This window comes from Drosophila guanche, unplaced genomic scaffold, assembly GCF_900245975.1.
Source record: "Drosophila guanche unplaced genomic scaffold, DGUA_6, whole genome shotgun sequence".
NCBI lineage: Eukaryota > Metazoa > Arthropoda > Insecta > Diptera > Drosophilidae > Drosophila > Drosophila guanche.
The window spans coordinates 1,539,378-1,562,069 of record NW_022995748.1 but is presented as its reverse complement, the minus strand read 5'-3'; the positions used below and the strand labels follow the sequence as shown (position 1 = coordinate 1,562,069).

The 22,692-nt window shown below is 34.2% G+C and overlaps 4 protein-coding genes across 10 annotated transcripts; all 4 read right to left on the bottom strand.

The window, feature by feature from the left end:
* Positions 1–1,528: 1,528 nt before the first annotated feature.
* LOC117584735 (stress-activated protein kinase JNK) lies at positions 1,529–9,773 on the bottom strand. Of its 2 annotated transcripts, none has more exons than XM_034273806.1 (7): positions 9,572–9,773; positions 7,539–7,696; positions 7,176–7,305; positions 6,919–7,116; positions 6,311–6,575; positions 5,955–6,238; positions 1,529–1,704 (listed from the first exon to the last, which is right to left on the bottom strand). In XM_034273806.1, exons 2-7 carry the CDS (start codon positions 7,649–7,651, stop codon positions 1,591–1,593), a joined length of 1,104 nt encoding a protein of 367 aa, XP_034129697.1. In that variant the 5' UTR covers positions 7,652–7,696; positions 9,572–9,773; the 3' UTR covers positions 1,529–1,590. The 2 variants fall into 2 exon arrangements, with proteins under 2 accessions (XP_034129697.1, XP_034129696.1); XM_034273805.1 differs by lacking the exon at positions 1,529–1,704 and adding an exon at positions 2,310–2,486 and having other exon boundaries at positions 9,572–9,764.
* Positions 9,774–10,741: 968 nt separating this feature from the next.
* Positions 10,742–13,836, bottom strand: LOC117584409 (nicalin). Its single transcript, XM_034273273.1, has 6 exons — positions 13,603–13,836; positions 13,150–13,228; positions 12,430–12,898; positions 12,149–12,334; positions 11,266–11,694; positions 10,742–11,192 (listed from the first exon to the last, which is right to left on the bottom strand). Exons 1-6 carry the CDS (start codon positions 13,760–13,762, stop codon positions 10,833–10,835), a joined length of 1,683 nt encoding a protein of 560 aa, XP_034129164.1. The 5' UTR covers positions 13,763–13,836; the 3' UTR covers positions 10,742–10,832.
* A 776-nt stretch (positions 13,837–14,612) lies between these two features.
* Positions 14,613–19,326, bottom strand: LOC117584648 (putative uncharacterized protein DDB_G0282133). Of its 6 annotated transcripts, none has more exons than XM_034273675.1 (6): positions 19,219–19,326; positions 17,813–18,015; positions 17,251–17,434; positions 17,112–17,194; positions 16,176–16,302; positions 14,613–16,105 (listed from the first exon to the last, which is right to left on the bottom strand). In XM_034273675.1, exons 2-6 carry the CDS (start codon positions 17,980–17,982, stop codon positions 14,669–14,671), a joined length of 2,001 nt encoding a protein of 666 aa, XP_034129566.1. In that variant the 5' UTR covers positions 17,983–18,015; positions 19,219–19,326; the 3' UTR covers positions 14,613–14,668. The 6 variants fall into 6 exon arrangements, with proteins under 6 accessions (XP_034129566.1, XP_034129569.1, XP_034129563.1 ...); XM_034273678.1 differs by having other exon boundaries at positions 17,251–17,430; positions 17,812–18,015; positions 19,182–19,309; XM_034273672.1 differs by having other exon boundaries at positions 19,182–19,308.
* A 2,277-nt stretch (positions 19,327–21,603) lies between these two features.
* On the bottom strand, positions 21,604–22,392 carry LOC117584654 (inactive phospholipid phosphatase 7). The gene is made up of 2 exons (XM_034273682.1): positions 22,317–22,392; positions 21,604–22,249 (listed from the first exon to the last, which is right to left on the bottom strand). Exons 1-2 carry the CDS (start codon positions 22,323–22,325, stop codon positions 21,650–21,652), a joined length of 609 nt encoding a protein of 202 aa, XP_034129573.1. The 5' UTR covers positions 22,326–22,392; the 3' UTR covers positions 21,604–21,649.
* Positions 22,393–22,692: the final 300 nt, after the last annotated feature.

The window sequence follows — 22,692 nt, the reverse complement described above, 5'->3', positions numbered from 1 at the left end:
TATATGTAAATACATATGTATGTGCTAATGTTCACATAAGCGGCTCAAAATACATATAGTCTGTCACCTGCTTCACCTGGACCGACTCAGTCTCTACCCGACTAGCTTGGCACCGGTTGAGGCTGAGGTTGCGGCATGGTCTTGGTCCCTCCGGCACTTCAACAGGAGTGTCAAGCTCCGTTGCGGTGTTTTTGTTGTATTGGAGCTCCCACGAGTGGGTGGGAAAAGAGCAAAGCCCACTTGATCCGGGTCTTGCCTTGTTCAAACCATAATATTAATTAACATTTTTTCTTTTCAGACAATGAAACACCAACGGTTCTATATTCCGATCCTGAGTGCGAACCAAATATTCAAAGTGGACGTAGTGTTTTTGCGAATGTCAAAACTTCAAATACCAGCAATACTTCAAATACCACAAAATCAAATAAGTTAATAAAAAGTAAAGTTCATATATTTGTATCATCATGCTTGGGACTCTTATTAGCTTTTTACACAAAAGGCAGTGTATTTTTACCGGTCATTTTTTGTACATCTTTGGAATTAGTCTTTTGCAAATACATAAATCAAAATATGTCTGCACATACAAAGTCATTTTTTCTGCTGTCTCTTGGAACAAACTATGGAAAACAAATTCAACAGCTCAGCAAAATTGTACAAGTTATTCAATCAATTTTATCTAATCTGGCAGTAACTGTTTGTGTTTTATGTACTGTCAGTTTTTTGTTGTTGACATTTAACGAAAATATAACTATGAAATAAATTAAAATGGATTACACCTTATAATTTTGTGAAAATAATTGCCAGTTGTTATCAGTCTGTCCCGGTTTCTCTGCAAGGAAATTTTTAGATTACAAGAAAACTCGGAGGGGTCGGTCCTTTGATCGATGGGCGCGTGTTCCCAACGAATGCATAGGTGTTCATTTTTGGGTTCACCAGTATCACCCGACTGTCAAGCAGACAGAATCCCAAAAATATCCATGCCCCGTGCGGCTCCATCGACAGCCCTGAAGGAAGGCATCCGGATTACCAGCTATCCAATTGCGTCACCAACATTTCTGTTTTAATTTTATAAGTAAAGGTGCAATAATCGTAAGTCTAGAGACTTGCCTCCGGAGGTGGACCGAGGAACTTGTTCTACTCTAGGTGGCGTTTGACGTGTGATTAGTTTGGATGTCTGAGTTTTCATGCGCTGTTATTTCATGCTGTTTGTTGAAGTGAAAACCTTTTACCTTATAAAGCTGCATACACTACATCGTGACGCCAGGGGCACGGCGAAGAGAGGAGAACGACAAAATGTCGCCTCACAACGTTTTTCCTCGTTGCAGCTTCCATACATATCACATTCTTATTAGTTATCTGGAAGCACGCAAGCCCATCACTAAAAATTCAATTTTAAAGAAAAAAAACCACTATTTTTGTGTTCTACCAAAACATCATACCATCAAACCTATCAAATCTATCTCCAAACCTATCACAAAACCCGATGTGATGTTAAGAAATAAAGGAACATTTGGACTATGAAAAATTTTGGTAAGCTTATCAGAAAATTAACGTTTAATTTATCCAATTTTATAATGGTACATAGTGGAATTAGGTTTCTTCTTGAAAGTGTTCATAGTGCTCCTCCTCATAAATTAACTCCTTCCATTGTTCCACAGTATGTTCTCGTTCATCAACGCTATGATCATACGGCTCTGGAGCAGGCTGTAATAGAAAATGATATCAAAAACATTAAGATCATTTTTGTTTGTTTTCAGAAAAATTAGTTTCACATAAAATTTAATAACTGGCATCTTATCTTTAAGTCTATTCGAAGTGCAAAACATTTGAAGCGATTGATCTTTAAAAAGAACCACGCGTCAATGAAGAACCCAAGTTCCATTATAGGAAATCGCCCCCCACCATCCCATTATGCCACCCACTCTATTGTGGTTTCGACTTAAAACAAGTGTTTTCCCCTCGAGGTCATGACAGTTGTAGCTATAGCCGTCCGGTTCATCCATGTTGAATTTGTTCACGATGAACACAGTAAACATTTTTGTTCCATCAACAATTAATCAATATATAAAATATAAATGATCTAAGAATTAAATTGGTACCTTGGTTCTAGTCTGTTGTGTTTATTCGGTAAATTATACTAATTTTTTAAAAACCATCATACCTTTTGAAGAGAATATAAACTTATTAATGTCGAAATAAAATGTATTGGAATTTAAATAGTATTTTTATTTAAGGGGCTTTAGATATTTAAATACAAGTTGAATAGGTATATTATTATTCCTATAATAATTTAATATTACATGAAGAAGTTTGTTTAGCTGGAGGTAATATGACTGCCTAACACATGACAAATTCCATCTCTACCGTGTTCTATTATTAGTATTATGTGCTTCATAGTCCATAACTTCTTCGTAAATTAACTCCTTCCATTGCTCCACAGTATGTTCTCTTTCATCAACGCTATGATCATACGGCTCTGGAGCAGGCTGTAACGGAGAAAAACAAAAAGTATTACACAAAATTCTGTAAGTATTCAAAATGTTATTACAACTAGAGGTATGGAGGTATATTTGAATAAATACGTCTCTTACGGAATTCATACGGAGAACTACATATTAGATATATCTATGTGGAGTCAAGTAAACTTTATGGGAAACTCGTGTGTTGGGCTCCAAACCACGTATTTTACCCAACGAACCAGACAGGCTTGAAATATTCTAATGAATTCTGAATTTTTGTATTTTCTTAAGGTGGTATGCTTTTTTCACATAACTTGTCTCACAACGTTCCTCCTCGTTTATAATTGTAACTTCTTTATCGCTGTTTTTATTAATTTTTTCCCAATATACAATCACTTAATAAATTGGCGCTGCGATCATTATTGCTAACCGTCGAAAACCACAACTGTTCTCCCGAAAGTATTACTCCAAAGAAGACAACTATATTTCTTAGAAGTTTCAACTAATAAGACATATAAGCAACAGTAGAGAACAAACAAAAGCCCATCCGAGCCTCGGAGTAGCGTGCGTCGATAGAGAAATGGCAGGTTATGTGAGACACTGCTTCTAATGGAAGGTGGACTAACAGAACAGTTCGTGATATCCAGTTAAGAATAGGGTGGAAAAGTGCAGAAGTTAACTTCCATCCCACCCAATTCCTGACGGGCCATGGAGGCTACAGGTTCATGCATGAGGACACTACCGAGTGTTTAAATGGGAGCGAAAATCCGGATAATTTGTTCTACCACTGCACCGCTCAAGAACAGAATTCGTCCAACCACCAGCAGGGCTGATCACCTTCACTTCTAGACTTATAAGAGGAAGTTATGAAGAATCATGGTTTTCTTGGCGTGAGGAAAAACTCCCACACTTATTCATGGAAATCTACACACAAATTTACATAATGAATCTTTTTTTATGCTTTTTATTCTTGCATAACTATTTATAAAATGTAGCCCGGAACGAGCAATTTTGGGGCCATTTCTTCTCCATACGGATTGCCAGTATAAATGGAGAGTCCTTTCGGAAAATAAGTCGCAGTCCACCGAGCATGTTGAATCCACTGTTTTAATGCGAATGTTCTCCTTAGAATGTTCTCCTTAGAGAAGGCGTCGGAGCTCTTCCCAACGTCTTCCTCCTAAAATAATCCAAATCGCGGCTATTATAATTTAAGATACTTTTTTATAACACTAGAAAATGTAATGCCGGTTTCTTACCAGGGACCAAAGGCTTCTATGCTTTGAGTAGTTTGAGTTCTTTTTTTTTTTGTAAACAAACTCGTACCGCATCCAAAACTCAATAACTTTGTGCTTGTGCAAACGCCACTTCTTCGTTAAGGAGTTAACTTAACCAGCGATATGAGTTACCTAGTTAGTGTAAATACGCTATCAAAAACTCTGACCTTATACCTTTAATTCGTTAAAATAACTTAAAATCCCTCAACCTGAAATCTTTATGTTTGTTGGTGAAAGATTCTTAAAATTCTTCTTAGAATTGTCCCGCCCTAATTTTTTTCCATGGAAACTGCAAGTGTCTGCTCCCTTGCATTGATCTTGTGAAAGAGTTTCTTGGCCAATTGTGAGCGTTTCTTTTTTAATTCCTCATTCAGCCTATCCAATAAGTTTGGCATTGATTTCTTTAAAACTTTTACCATTTCTTCAACACTCCTTTGAAGCTGTGAACATATTTTTTATCCCCAAGTGAACATTCCAAGTGATCCACGCCTTCCAGAATTCCTTGCAATTTCATTCTCTTATTAGGCAACACCATATCGTGAATTTTTAACATTAAGTAGCCCGCGTATTTGTCCTGGCTATTTTTGAAATAAATTTGTATTAGTTTGATATTTCAGCAGGCGACAAGACGAACGGACTATTGATGCTGATCAAAAATATATGGGGAAACGATTCTTTCTGTGTTACCACCACTGCTCCAACCACAAATAATTACAATATTTTTTGTTAATTCGCAAGTGTTATGTACTTTAAAAAATATTTTAATATATTTTTTTTTTTAATTCTCAAGTGTTATTTACGAATGGAAAAAATGCATTTTAACCCAAATATCCTTTTATCAAATGTTTATTTCTTTTTTTTAATATATTGATTCTTTAGTGAAGATAATTGAAGTTTTAATAAAGTTTATTTCAAGAATATAAGCTAGAGTACGAAATTACTGAGCCAAGAGTAATAAATGAATTAGTTAAGTAAATTGGAAAAACTTGAATGTTTGCGATTTGCTTGGGGTCAGAGGACTTATTAACTATTTATATATTCTTTAGCTTCTTTAAATATATTCTTTCAATCAAATTAAAATATAATTCAAAAGTGAAAGAATTAATACTTACCAATTTTGACGGTGGTAAGGAGCAGAGTCTTTCAAGAAGATAAGACTGGCAGTATGCGAAAGATGTTCTCCAATAGACGGTATAGTTTTCATTTAATATTTTTATTTCTGTTTACCACATGCACATTGCCGTTCCGATAAATTAGGACACTCGTGTTTTTTGAAGTGTTCTGAATTCGAGTTCGAGTTATCCCAACCTTCTCTGGCGTATTTGGAGGGTAAAATGATGCTCAAGCTACATAAATTCGCTTTTTATATAAGTCTTAAAGCTATTTTTGGTGATTATTTTTTATAATACTCGACATTCTTCATTCTTTAATTCATCGCATCATTGCACAATTCTTTATTTAGTTACTAAATCCAAATTTAGTAAAAAAAAAAACTGAATCAGCTTAGAAATTCGGAAACGTTGAGAATTAACTGTCAGAAGTTTGCAAAAACCAGAGCATGTCTTTTGACTGAAAGAGAGTAAGGGTTGTTTGTAGTTTTTACACAATTTTCGGGCTTTTCACTTTAGTTTATGATATACCAAGAATACTTAGAGAACACACACTGTAACACTTTGTTGCACAAGTCTCGAGCATATCTGCAGTGCGACGAAAAACGATCGCAAAAATATGTCGCAAGCGACACAAGTTAAGCGATGGCATTTTCCTTATAACCCGACGGCGAAACACTTGAACATGAATTTGAGCACACAGCATTGTTTCTCACGCTCCCGCTAATATAAGCCAGCGCAGTTTTATTGAATAAAGAATGCCTGCCCTAGCAGCGATGAAAGCTTACTACATGCTGAACCTAACTACAGTTTTTTCATTACCAATAATAAACAGTACTCAAGACAACAAAACTACATTTGTTCGATTTTTCAGCTAAATAGATTGATATATATACGCAGCAAACAAAGAACAAAGACAAAGGCAACAAAAAGAAGGCCGACATTTTGAAATACACTTGCAACAGAACGAGGTGTCGAACAAGGCGAACAAACGGACGGACAGGCGACATGGCTTTACCGACTCATATTCTTTAAGGCAATAACTTTAGGGACTGTGTTATTTTTTACTTCCACTGACTTATTTTCAAAATTGTAATATGATTTTTACTCACAGCGTCTACTTCCTCAGCATCGTACCAGACGTTTATATATTCATGTTTTAATGCCTTGTCTACAGATATCCGCTGTTCTGGATCAATTACAAGCATTTTACTAAGGAGATCTCTGGCGTCCGCAGCTTTCCTTCGACTATTTTGATTATTATCATTCGGGAATAATCCATCAGGAAAGAGTCTATCAAATGAATATCCAGTGTATCTTGGACGATTTTCCACATAATTGCGAACAGTTGGTTGTAACCGTTGCATAAATGACGGAGATGGTGTACCCAATTGTTCTAAAAATAATTAATAAAAAAATTATCTTAAATGCAAATAACTGGACAAAGTATTTGTAGACCAATAATTACCAATAATTTTATTCCACTGATCTATATGATCTGTTCCGGGAAAGAGTACTCCACCTCTTATCATTTCACCCATAATGCACCCGACGGACCATATATCAACGTTCTCAGTATACCCCATTCCTAAAATGACTTCTGGTGCCCTGTAATAGCGGGTTACTACATATGGAGTCATCATAAATGTAGTTCCGGCTGTGCGAGCTAGCCCAAAGTCTAAAATTTTTAGAGTACAGTCGGCCTTCACAACTATATTGGATGGTTTTAAGTCCTGTGGAATTTATTATTAAGAAATATATTAATTAATATTAATATGAAATTAATATACATGTTTCTTTAAATACTCGCATGACATGAACTTTCATGTAAAAACCTATCAAAACTAAGCAAAAGTTATCTTTTTTGGAGTATTTTAGTATTTTTATGGTGATGTTTTCTTTTATTATTAATTCCTAAAAGAAAGACGTTTCTATTTGATTCTATTTAAAAAAAAAACACGAGAGAAAAGTTTCTCGAGTAACCTGTTTCAGCTTAGCTGTACCTAATCTATGAATTTGTAACCAGCTTTAAATTAAAGTTAAAAAATAATAAATTATGTATTTAAAATACTTTACTCTATGTATAATTCCAGCTGAATGTAAATGTTTAATTCCACATAACATTTGATACAGCAAATATGACATTCTGTCATGATCCAAATCCATTTGAATAACTTGGCAGAGGTTAGCGTCCATTAGCTCCATGACAAGGTAAACATCTTGAAAATCCTCCAAATTTCGTTGCGGAGTAAACGCATTAAGTAAGCCAATAATCTAGTAAGAAAAGTAGTTGTTACAGAACTGTATTGCAATTTATTATGTTGTTTATTTACGTTTTTATGGTTTACAAGCTTCATTAATTTAAATTCTCTGTATGCTCTCTTGGCATGGGTTACATTTTGGAATGGTCGCGATAACTTCTTAATGGCCACGTTTTGCTCAGTAACCGTATCGTAAGCAGCACTAGAAATATTTGAATTTTTGGTACATATTACAAATATTAATTCTATCTTTTAAAGCTCTGAAAAATGCCCTCTTAGTTGCGTATATTTATTATCTCGAAATATTCACTCAGAAAGCCGAGAAGCATTTCAGAGGCGAGCACCGCTCGCCCTATGTCTTTAATTTTCCATAGCAAAGATGGATAAATAAGGTTATTTCATCTGTACTGTTTAAATTTAATCAAATCCACTTACCATACTATTCCTTGGGCACCAGATCCTATGGGCCTTAGGTTAATGTAGCGACTATGAATAGTAAAATTAGTATCGCCTACTTCTACGGTATAGTGTTGGTGTTGAACTGCCATTTTATATTTTAATATTAGTCAATATTCCTCAATGACCAAATCAGCCTGAAAAAAATAGCTGGCTTTAATAATATAGTATTTGTATTAAAAAAATTTAAAAATGTTCTTTCCAGCTATAAAAATGTTCCGATATGATTCAGTCTCTGCTAATCTGATAGATAGGGTCATTCGCTGTATTACTAGGTCTGAGCTCCCATCCCTTTTATTATTGTTTTTTACTGAGCACTTGGACAAAAGCACTTCGTGAAAAGTGAAGCTACAAGAAGTTTATGCATTGTGTGGGCCAGCCCAGGAAATTCTGGCTGTAAATGTATTTTGCACTGTGTGGCAAGCATTTACTTCCTACAAAACAAAAACGAGGAGGAACGTTCTGAGATGCGTATGTACGCGTTACAACTTTTATAACAGGTACTCAATATGTGTACATATGTATGTATGTAAACAAAACTAAAAGAAATAACCAAAGTGAAACTAAAAATAAATTTAATTAAGCTAACTACGGGAAGGGTATGCTAGTATTAATTATTAAGGAACAGGGAGGAACGGTACATATACGATTTAATTCGTTCTAAAAGTGGAAGGAACAGAGGATCAACGTTTCTAGTGGGTCTAATGGGAATCGTAAAGTTTCTGCTGCTCCACAAGTCAGGGCTACCTATGTCCCTATAGATCAGGTTGTGTATAAAAAATCAAACAAAGCCTTTTTCAATGAATAGCAATATGGGAGCGAAATTCTTTCCATGCAGAAGGTACATTAGATTAGTGTGTAGAGGCTGGCTCTAGAATTCTTGAGACCCTGGAGACAGCTCTATAGCTGGAATCGTATAGCTTTACTGATCTTATTATTGTATTTTCTTGGGTCTGTGAAGAAATGTGGATACAGTTTGGGTAAAAACGACTATGTGAAAGAAAATAGTTGATACTTTTAAGGTAATTAGGTTTTTTTTATTTATCATAGCATTTTAATGTTCACTTTTGTTTCTAACTGTAATAGCCCATGAGCAGCGCCCACTTCGGTAATATTAACACGTGCATGTGTGCTGCAATTGCTGTACAGTTTTCTTTAAGACTGGCCATGTTGGTCCATGATTACTTACATAAGTAAATTCACTTTGGTCCTGCAGAGATTTCATCGATTAACTTAAACATGACAGGGCACTTGCTCATTTAAGTTTTGGGGTGTCGGTTGGGGTGTCTCACACTAAAATTTTGATTTTAAGGTTTTGAATTGGCCAAGATTAGCGGAAACTATCAATGTTTTGACAACAATAAATGTTTAACTTATCAAGCCGTTTTGATGTAAAAACTATGTAAATGGGAACTTACATATGTACTCATGTACATTCAAATGCTATTGGTTGAATTGAATACGAAACAGACATAACAGGGGAAAAATGTGTATCTGTGTGTATGTGCAGACATACATATGTACAGTAAAAAATAAATTGATTTTTAAGCTGAATAATCTTACAATTGTAACTCTTTTGTTTTTGACTTTATTTTATGCTTCATTGATTTAACTAACACTTTAAATAATATTATGCATGTATAGTCGATGTCCATACGTACTTACATACTTTTTTTAAAAGAAAAAAATCGATGAATGTCTTCAAAGCGTTCTTTTGAACCCAATAATAACTGAAGAGTCATTTTGTAAGCTTGCATGTACTTCCATAGGTACATGTACTGTACATATATAAACATAAATATGTTATAACCCTTATCTTATAAAAAAATCAGTTCTTTGTACATTTGGTAAATTCTCATGTTCTAATTTAACAATTTGGATACACATACATACATATGTACATATGTTTTTGCGTTTGCCCACAGATACACAGAATCATAGAACATAAATAAAGATGTACACAAACATTTAGATAACCAAATAGGCAGACTTAAGAGTTAATTGATACTTACCAGCACAAAAATCTTTAAATATTGGTAGAATAACACTTAACTCACACATTTAAAGTCATTAATATTCGACTTTTAAGGGATATTTTAATCATACGGAAATTATAAATCGATTTATTGGTATGATGTAATAAATTTATACCGGCACTGCTCTTTTTTACACCACCGTTAAATTATGCATTGATAAAATTGTATCAAACGGAAAACTTGCATTAGACCTATGAATGTATGTTTTTTTTTTAAGTTCCCGATATATTTTTGATCGGTGTGACCAGATCTTAAAACAACTAACGTGAACATTTATTTTCCACGTTCCCACGTTCAACATGGAAGCCTATTTCTGCTCATGGAGGAAGCGGAAACATGGACCAAATAATAACTTAAATTTAGTTAAGGACAGCTGCAATGTCAAGTGTTGCTGCTGATCGGCACTGCATTAGTTTTAATTGCGTATACTATTTTCGCGAGGGTGGCAAAAAAAGTAGTTTATCGTTTTTAATGCACTTTCACTTCAATAATTTTAGTTACTTTTTGTTGCTTTCACGCACTTCTATGTTCTGGGGGTCAGTTTTCGAAGCTGGGGTTATCGCAAGCAATCAAGCGATCTTATGGCTATAACTTCAATGATAATTTTTCAAAGTCCCTGCTCGGGCGGCATGTAGAAAATTAACTCACGATTTTGGGTTGAACTGTTGAACTTGGCGAAAAGATGTTAGATACCGGGATCAACTTAAATGCTGCTAGTGCAAAAGGTAGAAGATTACTGACTTTTTGGCGGGCTCAGTCTAAACGCAGAATAGCGCTGGCGAGCTTTGACAACAGAGTCTGCTCTCCGCTCTGTTAAGTTCTTAAGTTGTTTGCCGATTTAAGAGGCATTCTATTGGACCTTTGTTTTGAATGGAGCCATGCTGATCTCTAACACTTATCGACTTTTCAATCATGTCCCAGACCCCAGTAATGGATTTTTTCGCGACAGGCTTTTTCATGCAAATGCTAAAGATTGTCTTGTATTGCTTCTATAATTTCATTCGAAGTCTAGGAGTATTGTGTGGAGTTTGCCTGCGGTAGCGTAGCCAAGAATACCAAGAGGTTCAGATGACATTGGTGGCGAGCCCAACGCCAGCGCCAATGGATGTAGTCTTAAAACTCGAATGAAGAACTCAGTAATGCAACAAGATTTATACTTTAAACTTTATTTAAATTTCTCCTATTAATTGTATATTGATTTAGCACAATTTGATATTGACGTAATTTTAAACAAGTTTCATTTATACTTTAGTCGTTCAGTGTAGTGTCCATTAGTTTGTTGTGAAGTTTCATCTCTTGTAAGTTTCGAAACTATATTGTAGAAGAGCGGAAAGTATTGTATACCAAGGAATACAATTAATAAATAAAACCCTATTAAAATAGTTAGGAAAATATCAAAAATCGCTGGTTTAACCCTGTAAACATTCAGTTTCACATCATTTTCGTTGTAGAACATAAAATCAGGATCTCGACTATCAGCTTTATCATATATGATTTTAACATTGTTCAGATACTTTTCAAAAGCATCTTTAACATCATTGTTATGCAACACTGATTTGATTCCAAAATATGGCAAAATATTTTCTTCTTTTATGGCCTGAAAATTAAAACACAAAAAGATAAATATTTATGAAATACTATAGACTTGTTCGAAAGTGGGAAAATCTTACAAATTGACCATCAAAAATACTGGACGTTGGTTCCATTTTGTAAAGGAAACTAGCCAGAGCTTCTGCAATTATTCTTGAAGCTTTAAGTGTGTGTTCTAAGATACGTGTTTCATCGTCCTTGAATATTGTTGTTCGGGATGGGCTTCTATGACTTTTCAGTGAAGATAAAGTGAAAGAAGGATAACGTTTTATGCTGAATCGCTCGTGCTCCCACGCAAGCTTTGTATCGGCTAAATTGATCTTCTTGTGGACACCTTCCACTGTTATGTTATATGCAAATTTCTCTGCCGATGATTTAAGTAACTTGAAAAAGTGGCTTATTGACGTTTTTTCCTTGGGTGGTTTAGAAACATGCATATAAATAGCCATATCTGGATTGGACGATATACTTTCTATGATGGTATCCAAGCACAGCACAAATTCGACATTCTGTATAAAAATAAACAATTTAAAAATGTTACAATGGGAAATAATGTTCTATTTTATGTTTTTAGAGAGTAATAATTTATTTTGGACAGCTAGAGCAATCGTTTTATTTGAAGTTTGCCCGGAATTTTTAGTTTCCAGCTGTCCTGATACATCTAAATGTTTCTGGAACCGTTTTTTTTCCAGAAATTTGTAGTTTCCGCGGTTCTGGATACCTGGCTTTTAAAAGTATAGAACTATGCAAGTAAGAGGTGTCGCATTAAAAAAATATATATATTTTTATCATAGTTTAGCTCACTATAGATCATTGCACTAATCATAACATAATTTTTCTGCATCCTTATGTCTTTTCTTCTCTCTCTCTCTCTCTCTTTAAATGTTTCTCTCTGTCTCTCCCTAGTTTATCTCTCGCGTTCATATGTGTATGTATATTCAATAAAGTTTCATAATATATTACCTGCAGAGCGGAATTATCGTCTATTTCAAGCCATTTCTTTGATCCTTGGAAATTTAGGAGGAGTCCGGTATCCGAAATCAAGAAAAGCAGACGGTAGTTTGGTGCCATTTTTGTTGTAGAATGCAGCTTACTTAACATTTCTACAAGCGCCAGTAAGACTGTTACATCTGAATTAACCGGATACTCCTGAAAATAAAAGAATCAAATACACAAATAATTTACATAGGTTATTAGGCCCCCGGCTAATGTTTTTAATTAGATAAAAAAACCATAATACTTACATTAAATACACCAAATGTTTTGAGAGTGGCCGTTATTAATATAACTGGTAATTTTTGTCCATCGACCGGGTTCTCATTGGGCTTTAAAAGTAATTGATTCGGTGCCAACTCGCCGTAGATGATTGGTATTTTGCTGTTTTTGTTTGCTACGTTGCTAGAACCACCCACGGTTGCATGATATCCATTGGCTGAAACTGACGTAATCAATTGTGCAACCGATGTTTGATTTTGGCTAAAAGCTTTGAAAGTTGTATGAGTGATGTCGTCAATTATTGTTTCCAAATTTATATTAAATGGGGCGAAATAAATTGGCACAGTCCCAGTATGTGCGAGCATTTCTTGCTCTAAAATGGTTATGTGCTCTTTGACCTCAACGTCCAATTCCAAAATATTGCGCGGCAACATAACAATAAGGCCTCCTGCACCTTGGCGTATTTTGTCAAAATCATTAACCGACAAATTAATTAATCTATAATATAAAATGAATAAAAATAAGTATTATTATAAAAATAGTTATTATTATTTAAATCAAAATAATTTATTAGTACGAGGGCGGGCCGAAAAATAGTCGGCCTACCAAAGAAAAGAAGGAGGAACGTTGTGAGCCGCGCTGGAACGCGTTAAAACTTTTATACCTGAACCCTTCTGGCGTTGTAATTAATTTTAAGACCAAACACCTTATCTTTTAATATGTACGCACTGTGTGTGCCGTGGACTTACCGTGTAAGAACACAATGTCTTGAAGTATTCCAGGAATACAATGATCTCGCTTCTAAGGAAATTGAAGATACCCGGCTACCTAAAAAATATAAATGAATATATATTTATTTAAAACAAAGTTGCATATTTATTAAGGTATAAGCTGTCGGATGTTGATTTTAAAAAAAGCCTCCACAAATATGTTGTTAGATAATATATAATAATATAATATACCACCAAGTTATAGGTGTTCAAACCGGGATTATGCGGGTGTGCAAATAATATGTGTGCCAACTGTATTTAGATATGAAAATCCATTTATGTATGTACATACATCAATTAAAGTAAACAATAAATATCGGCCACGTGGTAATGATAAACAGTTCGTAATAAATTACCGAATTACGACATAAACGATCTTAGATTAAACTGCAAATGCAAATAAAATAGCAAATAAATATAAATTGTACTAACCAAAATGTTGCCCATTGACGTCGAATTTGGACATGGACATAACTTCGAATTCGCTTGCCATTACAGGTGAACAACATATGAGCGCCGGTAGAGCTATTAGAAGAATATACGGTATGCCGCTTCTGAACATGTCAGAAAAACTATCTGGTTCGTTTAACATCTTATTCTCTTATTAATTGAACTAATTGATTAAATTAATGTTATATTTTCTATTTGGGGAACTTGGGACCGGTGCAGTGTTACCGCGTATTTATATATAAAATATACTGTCCGGCCATCAGAAATATACCGAAATATTATTTACCTCTTTCAAAAATACAGTGCCCAAAAAATCGGTTTCTTTTCTAGAAGCAGAGTGAGTCTTCAAAATGTTTCGAAGAACGCATTTTTATAAGAAAAATACTTATTTTTCCTGCTGTGCTGATTCACGGTAACACTGTTATATGTGTTGGTGTTGCTAGCAAAACGTGCCATATGGTTTTCCACAGGCCGATTATGACCTGCACGGCATGCCGTATGGTTGAATTGCTGCTGAGCTGTTTTGTTGTCTTTAATTTGGCCCAGTAAGCTAATTCAGATGCGATAAGTTTTATTTTTATTATTTTAGTTCCTATCTGCCCACTTTCTGCACACTGAAAACATCCAGCGGAACAGTGGGAGATTTCGAAATATGCGAAACACCGGCTTGCCCTGGTACCATCAACCATGAGAAACCCGGTGATGATTTACAATTTGGTTCGTCCGAAAATGTCTTAATTCTTCTATATATGAATGATACCCGACACGATATTCCCGAAGGAACCAAAGCTACTCTTTCTGTAAGGTTTGGTGCTAAGAAATTGTCTGATATATTTTTTATACCCCGTACTTCAAGAGTAAATGGTTCAGCTCCACGCAGTTTGCGTCAGCTTTTTGTTAACATGTACCTGTAGTTGTAATATGTTGTAATAATATAATAATATGTAATAATATGTTTAATTATGCATAGGACGATCTGTTTATTGCACTGATGAATATATATAGATTAATTAATTTATTGTACAACACTTTTAACAATTAACTCGTCTTAATTACTACTCCGCTTTGGTTTTGGTAAAGGGTTCCAATCTAAATTTGATGAAGTTGGCGATGACTCTCGGTACTGTCCAAATGTTTTGAATATTTTTGTTTTATAAAAGTTATCATTTTGAGGCTTAGATAATATTTCGTCGGTGTTAGAAGTGAAGATTGCCCCATTTTTAGGTTCCGTCTCTCTTTGACTATTTAATTCATTTGCCGGAAAATGTTTGTTTTCATCACATTGATATAAAGATGATTTCCTTGGTTTTGTACCTTTGGCTGCACTTTCATTTAAAAGCTGTTGATTACGATTTATAGATTCAATAGTTTTATTAAGTGATTTTCGCAGGCTCAATGGGTTTGAGTTCTTATTTGTTAAGGTAAAAGTCTGTCTAATATCATAAAAATCTTTTTTATAATATGATACAGGTTCATTCAACTCAAGCTTTGGAAGGTCAAAGGTTTCTTCTGAATTCTTAGAGTTTTGATTTTGTTTCCATGTGTTCGATTTGCCATATTGGTATTTTATTTGGTGGTTATGTGCTAGCCCATTTGAATAAAGATTATCTTCACCTTTTTGTTTAATGTTTATAGAACTTATTGAAGGTTTGATTCTTTTAACATCCAAATCTTCTGTGGTTAAAGCATTTTCATTAATATATTCCGTACAATTCTCATTTATATTAAGACTATCTTCACATTTTAGTTCATCGTTTATAGTATCTTTTGATTTTTTGGTTCTTCGAACATCCAAATCTTGGATAGTTAAAGCATTTTCTTTAATACTTTCAGTATAATGCAATGTTCCATGTTCATTTGAATTCAAATTATCTTTAGATTTGTTTTCATTGTTTTTAGTCCTTAATGAATGTCTGGTATTTCGAGCATCCAAATCCTTCGTAGTTAAAACATTTTCCGTAAAATTCGATGACCCACATTCACTTGAATTAAGATTATCTTCACATCTTTTTTCATTGTTTATAATCGTTTTTACATGTTTGGTTTTCCGAACATCCAGTTCTTCTATATTTAAAGCATTTTCTTTAGTACTATCCGTACAATTCACTGTCCCACGTGAATTTATTGTCTTGGGCTGGTTATTGGCTATTAATGTATCGCAACCTAACCCAGGCACTCGATCGTTATTATTTGACAATTCAAGTGTCCCACTTACAACATTGTCTATGGTATTTCGATTATCTGTTGTGGTGTCTGTGACGGGATTCAGCCTATCAAGGCTCTCCGATGCTGGGAGATATACTGATTGACTTTGTGTATTTCCTTTAATCAGATATTTTTCTTCCGTTTCTGCATCATAATTAATCGGAGGTTCGCATCTCTCATTAACAAACAGTTCTATTTCATTAGCAAGTGATTTAATATCACGGGCTCCGTCATTATTGATTGAAACGTCAAGTTCTTTTTTCAAATTACAATCATTTTGCTAAAAAAAAAAAAATAATAAACAAATTTTCTTAACATGTGTATATTAAAGTGAATGTAATATTTCTTACCAATTGTGAAGGTGGCTGTGGAGCTCTACTTTTTTTCCGATACCTTTTATTCCTTATTGGAATGTTGAAATCTGTTTTGACTTCGTCCTCAAACGGATTCAAGCTTGTTAAACTAGACTGCGATGATCTGAAAAAGAATTTAACAACCATTTAAACACAGTCAACCGACAAACAGTCAAGAAGTCCACAAGCCGAAAAGAAAGTTTCAATGACACTGCTTAATGGTACTGTTTAGGGATTATATATTATGATAATCGCTGTCGCGTTTTTTTTAATTCTTCAAAAAAAATTACGCAAAAGAAAAGATATCACAATTTATTAAAATTTATTTATATTCACAGAACACCTATCCAAAAATCGAGTCTGATCATCGGAACCACTAAAAGAGAATGACAGAGTCAAGAGGCGTGACATGGCGGATGCTAATTTTTGTGATAGAAACACACACAAAAACCTCCGTTTGTCATCATATATGCTGGAAAACAACAACAAACAAAGAGAAGTGCTTTGGTTGCAGTTGCTTCCAAGCTACTTAACATGAGTTTGCGGGTCAATTTTAATCTTCATATTTTATGGGCTTCTGGTGGGTGGATAGCGCAAAGCGTTAGTGGGCGTAAAATAATGATTTCTTTAGTAAAAGTGAAAGTCCTAGGGCTCGAACAAACGAAATCCGGGGGTCTGAAGTGTCGACCCATATCCATAGGCCCCACAATTTTATATGATTTCGGTCGGCAGATTGCAGTTTTTATACCGTTGGAAATATGTAAACATCACTGACAGCCTTTTAGCAACAGGAAAAAAAAATTGCAATTACAAATGGGATGTTGATTTTAAAAATGGGACTTCACATAATGTATGTATTTAGATATATACATATAATATATATATTACATATATTTTATATATAATGTACATATCTTAAATGTCTCTTGTTACCTTGTCAGCTTCTTCGGCAACGAATGTCCAGAAAACTGAGTCGTTCTTCGGTAATCTTCATTTCGATTAAAAAACAAATCAGACTAAATGAAAAAAAAACGTTAAAAATAAGTTTAATCAAACTAAAAAAATTGTTTACATTTCTTGGTATATCGATATGCTGCAAAGACCTTCTATCAAATTCGTCGCAGAAGCCCTTTAAATTTCGAGCACTACCATCCAAATCGTTATTATTAACATTTCTCCGCAACATCGGTGGGCTTTCGGATGTTTTATTTATGCCCAATGTGGATGATTTTTTTGGGGAAAACGAATAAGAAGACCTACAAATAAAGAACGAGCACTTGAGTGAGTAAATTAAATATTATATAAGCATTGTAATGCCATTTGAATGTATTTTACATGAGTTAAAGTCACGCGTAAAGCAGCTGTGGACAAAATGCCAGATCTATCCCCAAAAGAACATGTCTGTCTGTTAGCCATATGGGTTTCCTCCCTTGAAGGGAGGAGAGATGATCGGTCCTAATAAATTATCTTTGTCCCTTAAAAAAATTGTGATGCAAACTGCAAAACGTTCATGAGTAACATGCAAAGGTATTGGGGACTCGTGGATATTTTAACGTGCATAGACAAAAAAAGCTTAAACATTTTATTCAAGATTAAAAAATATAATATAATAATAATCCTTAATATAATCTTACCATATGTTTCTCAAATTTCCAATTGAAAAGCTCCTTCCTTTATTTTTCCCCTCTTTGCTAAAATTCCAAAATCGAAGACGTTTGTGATTTTCATTTTCATAAAAAGGATTTAAGTTTTCGGGATAGTTATATATTGATATTTCACTTGTATTTCGTCGGTTCCAATTCATCGCAAGTCAGTTTGTAGCATTAATAGGAATAATCTGAAAATAAATATGATCATGATAAGAGACAAATTTATTAAATGCAGCATTCCAGTCAGCTCGTTCTTCTTTCGTTCAGATAATGCCAAACATTTGATTAGAGCGTGGAAAAAGCTGGCAGAACTTAAGGAGCTATTTGTTCATTGTACATTTGAAAAGTAGATCGTTTCCTCTTCCAGACAACACTGCTTTTCTCGGCGGACCGCCTTCAAGCACTAAAAAATAACATTGCATGCAATCGCATTTCTTCTAGTGTTTTACACTACATTCGCAGCAGCAGCCTGGGGTACGTATACCACAGATTCAACGGTGACGTTTCACTAGTATCAACTGGCACATCTACTATGGTTAGTGGAAGGGTTTAACTATATTCCTGTGCAAGCACAAAATTTGCCAAATTTAGTTAAACAAGACACCTTGTTGTCGTTTATCGCTTTGTTTTATCGTTTTTCTTATCGCTTTACTGGTGTCTTGTGAAAGGGCTTCTTCAGAATAATAATAATCGACTTTGGAATAATTTTGTGGGGTAGCTCTTCGCCGTATACTTAATATTTTCAGCATCTCATAGTATTTGAAAAAAAAAATGAATTTCAATTAAAAAAAACGTGTTGTCGATTCAGCCAAGTCTTACCATTACATATACCATGGCTAATATTCACTTAACATGTACAAACAAACATTTGTACATAAATAATTCTGTATACATGTGTATAAATGTTTATATCATGTGTAGCTGAACGTCAGCTATCTTGAGCAATTACGTCACATTATTGTTGGATTGTTGACCAAAGCATGTGCCTGGCTAATATTAAGCCTATAAATGAATACATATACATATGTACCGATGTAAATACTATGTGTAAATACAGGCATTAGTCATTCTTACTTTCCTACACACATTATACATATTTACATATGTATGCATTCTAAATAATTTTGTCCATATTTTTATATGTACATACATATTTACACCTTTTTGTTTCGTAAATTCCTCAGTTCACGGTATATGTACATGTATTAATATACAGGTATTTTATTATACATATGTAAATATGTATATTGTATTTTCAATAATTTTAAGTCATTGCTGGATTCATAAACACAAACATTTTGTATTCTTAGTCCCATAGAGCTCCGTACATAATATTTTTTGAGATGAACTCTACCCGTTTGTCTAGCCTTTACCTTATTCGCGATACTCACACACCGAGTTGTATTTTAAGACTGAACAAAGTATTTGTTGATGCGAGGCATACTCATTTTTATTTATAGGTTAAAGACTTCTCAAATCTAGAGGGCTTATTATAATTCAAATGAATACGTGTAAATTATACAAATTAATGTACGTATACGTATAAAGGTATACGAAGGATAAGTGGTCCAGCATTGCTTCCAGCTGTCGAATACAGGGTACATATGTAAGTACATACAATTACATAAGTACATACACATGTACAAGCAAGCCCGAGGCGTCTTCGCTCGCCAATATCTATACCCAGTACTCGAACATTAACTAGGGTAAGTTGTTTTTATACTCGAAAATGAAAGTGTCAAAATCACTTTAATTTTTCTTAGATCGTTTTCTTGATTATATTTTCTTTCTGGATAATAATCTATTTTTGTGGTCTACTATTGAAACAAAATTGTATATTGTGCATCTTTAAAACTTAATATAAATACATCTAAAATATAAATATATGCGGTGATTATTATAAAACTAAAATGATCAATAATCTTATTCATCAAATCCAAAGGCATCTTCTGCGTTAGGAGGCACGAAAGCACCGTTAAATGTTTCATCAAGTCGATCTTCAATACCCATACTGGACGCAATTCCATATATTAATCGCATCAACACAAGTCTAACAAAGCCTGGGGTGCTTATGTCATCTCCTTTTCTAAATGAGAGCTGCTTCGGGTTTTCATCAAAGATATTTTCCCTAACATTCTGACTCAGTATGGAGGTACAACAAAATGCAACAATAATTACAAGCAAAAAATAATATTTTAACACCATGCTTAAATTCAACATTTTATAAGCATATCAGGTACATATGCATGTGAACAAAGAAACGAGTTGGTACAAAATAAAAAGGTATACTAAACTTCCCCCGGTTTATTCTTCAAGCTTTCTTTAATTTAACTTTCCAATTAACGATATGTCGATGTGATTTTCTCTTTTATCAATACATCTGTACATACTTATGGTCGTATGACATTAGACTTTTCATCTCATCGTTTGTGCCCTTTTAAAGTCAAGTCTTCCAGGTATCATTCGTAATATTGTGATTTGTAATATTTGTGACAAAATTGTGATTTTCTGACCGGGCGAAAGAGCGAGCAATTGACTTAAGCTAGCCTCCGGTATAAATAAAGAACTATAACTTTTTAACCCAAATTCGTTTTTATTAGATTTTGGAAAAAATATGATGCCAAAAAAGCTTGGCATCTCAAACAGTTTCAGTGACAGTTTTTCGCTCTTTGTGGGGACGGGATGGGCCGGTGCCAAATTTGGCAGAAAAATTGTTTCAGGGTGCAAAAAGGATACAAATTAAGAAAATAACGTTCTTATTCAAATATAATTTCACTTATTTCATTCCGGAAAATATTAAATAAATTTTTTAAACAATTTGAAAAAAGGTTTACAAATTTGTTGATACTTATATGAAAACAATTATAAATAATCCCTGCTCTTGGTCTACTATCAGGAAAAAATGGAAAATAGATCATTTTCTATCTTCAGTAGACAAAAACTCATACACACACAAACTCAACGAGAAGGAACGTTGTGAGACGCGTCGTACGCTTCACATCTTTTATACCCGGCAATCTGTTTACATATTTGTAGACATTTTTTTAATTAACCACTGGCTGCAACGACTTGCTTTTTTTTTTGGAAATAGTTGCTGTTGGGACAAGTTTGTCAGGCAAGGAACCGTTTCTAGATATTTAGCCGACAACTGGGTTCTTTCCTACTGCACAAATCTTGCAGTATGCCGGCCGAATTCAATTCAAAGCGTGGCCCAGGATGATAGGCAGACACTCCAGACTCTTGAGACCATGGGCTCGAGACCTAGACTGGATTATAATTTTTTTTGATTTTTTTTCTTGTCAAAATTATTTTAAGTCCACTATCGATTGTTACCCAACCACAAAAAAATCCCGTAAAACTTGCGCAATTACGTTTTTATGCGTCCTTCATCAAGTTCACTTGCAACCCGAAATGACCCGAATTTACGAATCTGTTGCTGACAGGTCAAACATCCAGCGATCGACATGAAATAACTGAACGAGTATTCAAGCACAGATCAATTCCAGATGAACTGCTAGCCCTTTTGAGTCTACTTCTGTCCCATTCGCCGATGTTGGAGGTGCAATTCGAGAGCTTTGATTGTCCATCCAATGTATTTTGAGTCACAATTTCTACCGACTGTGTAGGTTGGTCGTAAAACTCTGAGGGCTTGTGTGCAATGTCTTGCCGTAGATAAAGCTAGGTCTTTGACTTAAACTAAGAATAACCTCCTTTGTTAACTCTAAGCTATTAATAAGTACATCCAACATACACTGTGTATATTTTTTATATTTAAGATTATCGTATATAAATTGATTTTATTATATTTATTTCCAACATATTTTATTCTAATTCATCTGAACTACCCACAAAACTAGCAATGTTTCCAGCAAATGTTTCACTGACCCAAATGAATTCGAGAAATCTTGCTTCAAGAACTCCAATAACTGCTCCAGCGAAAATGTCAAGCATGTAATGTCGTTGTAAAATTAGTCTTGACACAGAGACGCATACAGCCCAAGCCGTAAGGGGTAAATAAAAAAACGGATGCAGAGAATACAATTTTGTAAAAAATATAAGTACGTAAAATGCTCTCGATGCGTGGCCTGAGGGAAAACTAAATTTATCGGGTCCTATTACCAAAGTATCTTTGATTGCTACCGGTCTTTGTCGGCGCACAATTGACTTTAACACGGCTACGACGACAATATCTAGGATAAGTCCCACAAGCATATTTACTTGCATTTGAAGCATTGATTTTGAATTGAGTAGCCAAATGAAAGCCACCCAAGAAACTAACCAGGCAATACCATCACATGATATTTCTAGAAATTTACAGTTTATCTTTAAAGATTTAAAGAACGTATATTTAGATAGAATAGACACGTAATGGTTCGACCACTGCACATCTTTCTTCAACAAGTATTTTAGTATTGGTGATGACTGAAATTAAATAGAAATATATGATGTATTAAGTAATATGTAAACTAATATAACAATTTAAACAAACCGTCTTCATTTTATAAATTAGTCATATGTTTATTTATGTATAGTTTTATTTGATAATATTACAATTAGTGTGACCAAACTTTGTGAGCCAAGAAATAAAAAGTCATGTTAAGGGCATTCGACGCATATGCTTTTCCCACAAAATGCTAATAAAATAGAAATTGAAAAGAGGATTGGAAAACTTATACATATGTAAGTATATTAAAAGATGTTTCGAAATAGTTATTAAAAAATAAATCTGTTATAATCTGTTTAATATTCCGATGGTATTACGAGTACCGAACCAGCATAAAATGAAAATGTTGACAGGTAATGATAAATGGTAAAGGTTGTTTTGATGTTAGAATGCACTAGATCAGAGATTTGTTATATAACTG

Bases quoted from the DNA above. Each gene is read 5' to 3' on its own strand.
- LOC117584735 (XM_034273805.1), bottom strand. From the start codon at position 7,651: ATGGCAGTTCAACACCAACACTATACCGTAGAAGTAGGCGATACTAAT. The intron at 6,576-6,918 runs GTAAAGTATTTT...TAAATTCCACAG, and splicing joins CAGCTGGAATTATACATAGA to GACTTAAAACCATCCAATAT. The intron at 2,487-5,954 runs GTGAGTAAAAAT...TCTCCGTTACAG, and splicing joins ATGCTGAGGAAGTAGACGCT to CCTGCTCCAGAGCCGTATGA.
- LOC117584409 (XM_034273273.1), bottom strand. From the start codon at position 13,762: ATGTTAAACGAACCAGATAGTTTTTCTGACATGTTCAGAAGCGGCATA. The intron at 13,229-13,602 runs GTTAGTACAATT...TATATTTTTTAG, and splicing joins CGTCAATGGGCAACATTTTG to GTAGCCGGGTATCTTCAATT. The intron at 12,899-13,149 runs GTAAGTCCACGG...TTTATATTATAG, and splicing joins AGACATTGTGTTCTTACACG to ATTAATTAATTTGTCGGTTA.
- LOC117584648 (XM_034273675.1), bottom strand. From the start codon at position 17,982: ATGAATTGGAACCGACGAAATACAAGTGAAATATCAATATATAACTAT. The intron at 17,435-17,812 runs GTAAGATTATAT...CTTTATTTGTAG, and splicing joins GGAAATTTGAGAAACATATG to GTCTTCTTATTCGTTTTCCC. The intron at 17,195-17,250 runs GTAAACAATTTT...TTTTTCATTTAG, and splicing joins ATATCGATATACCAAGAAAT to TCTGATTTGTTTTTTAATCG.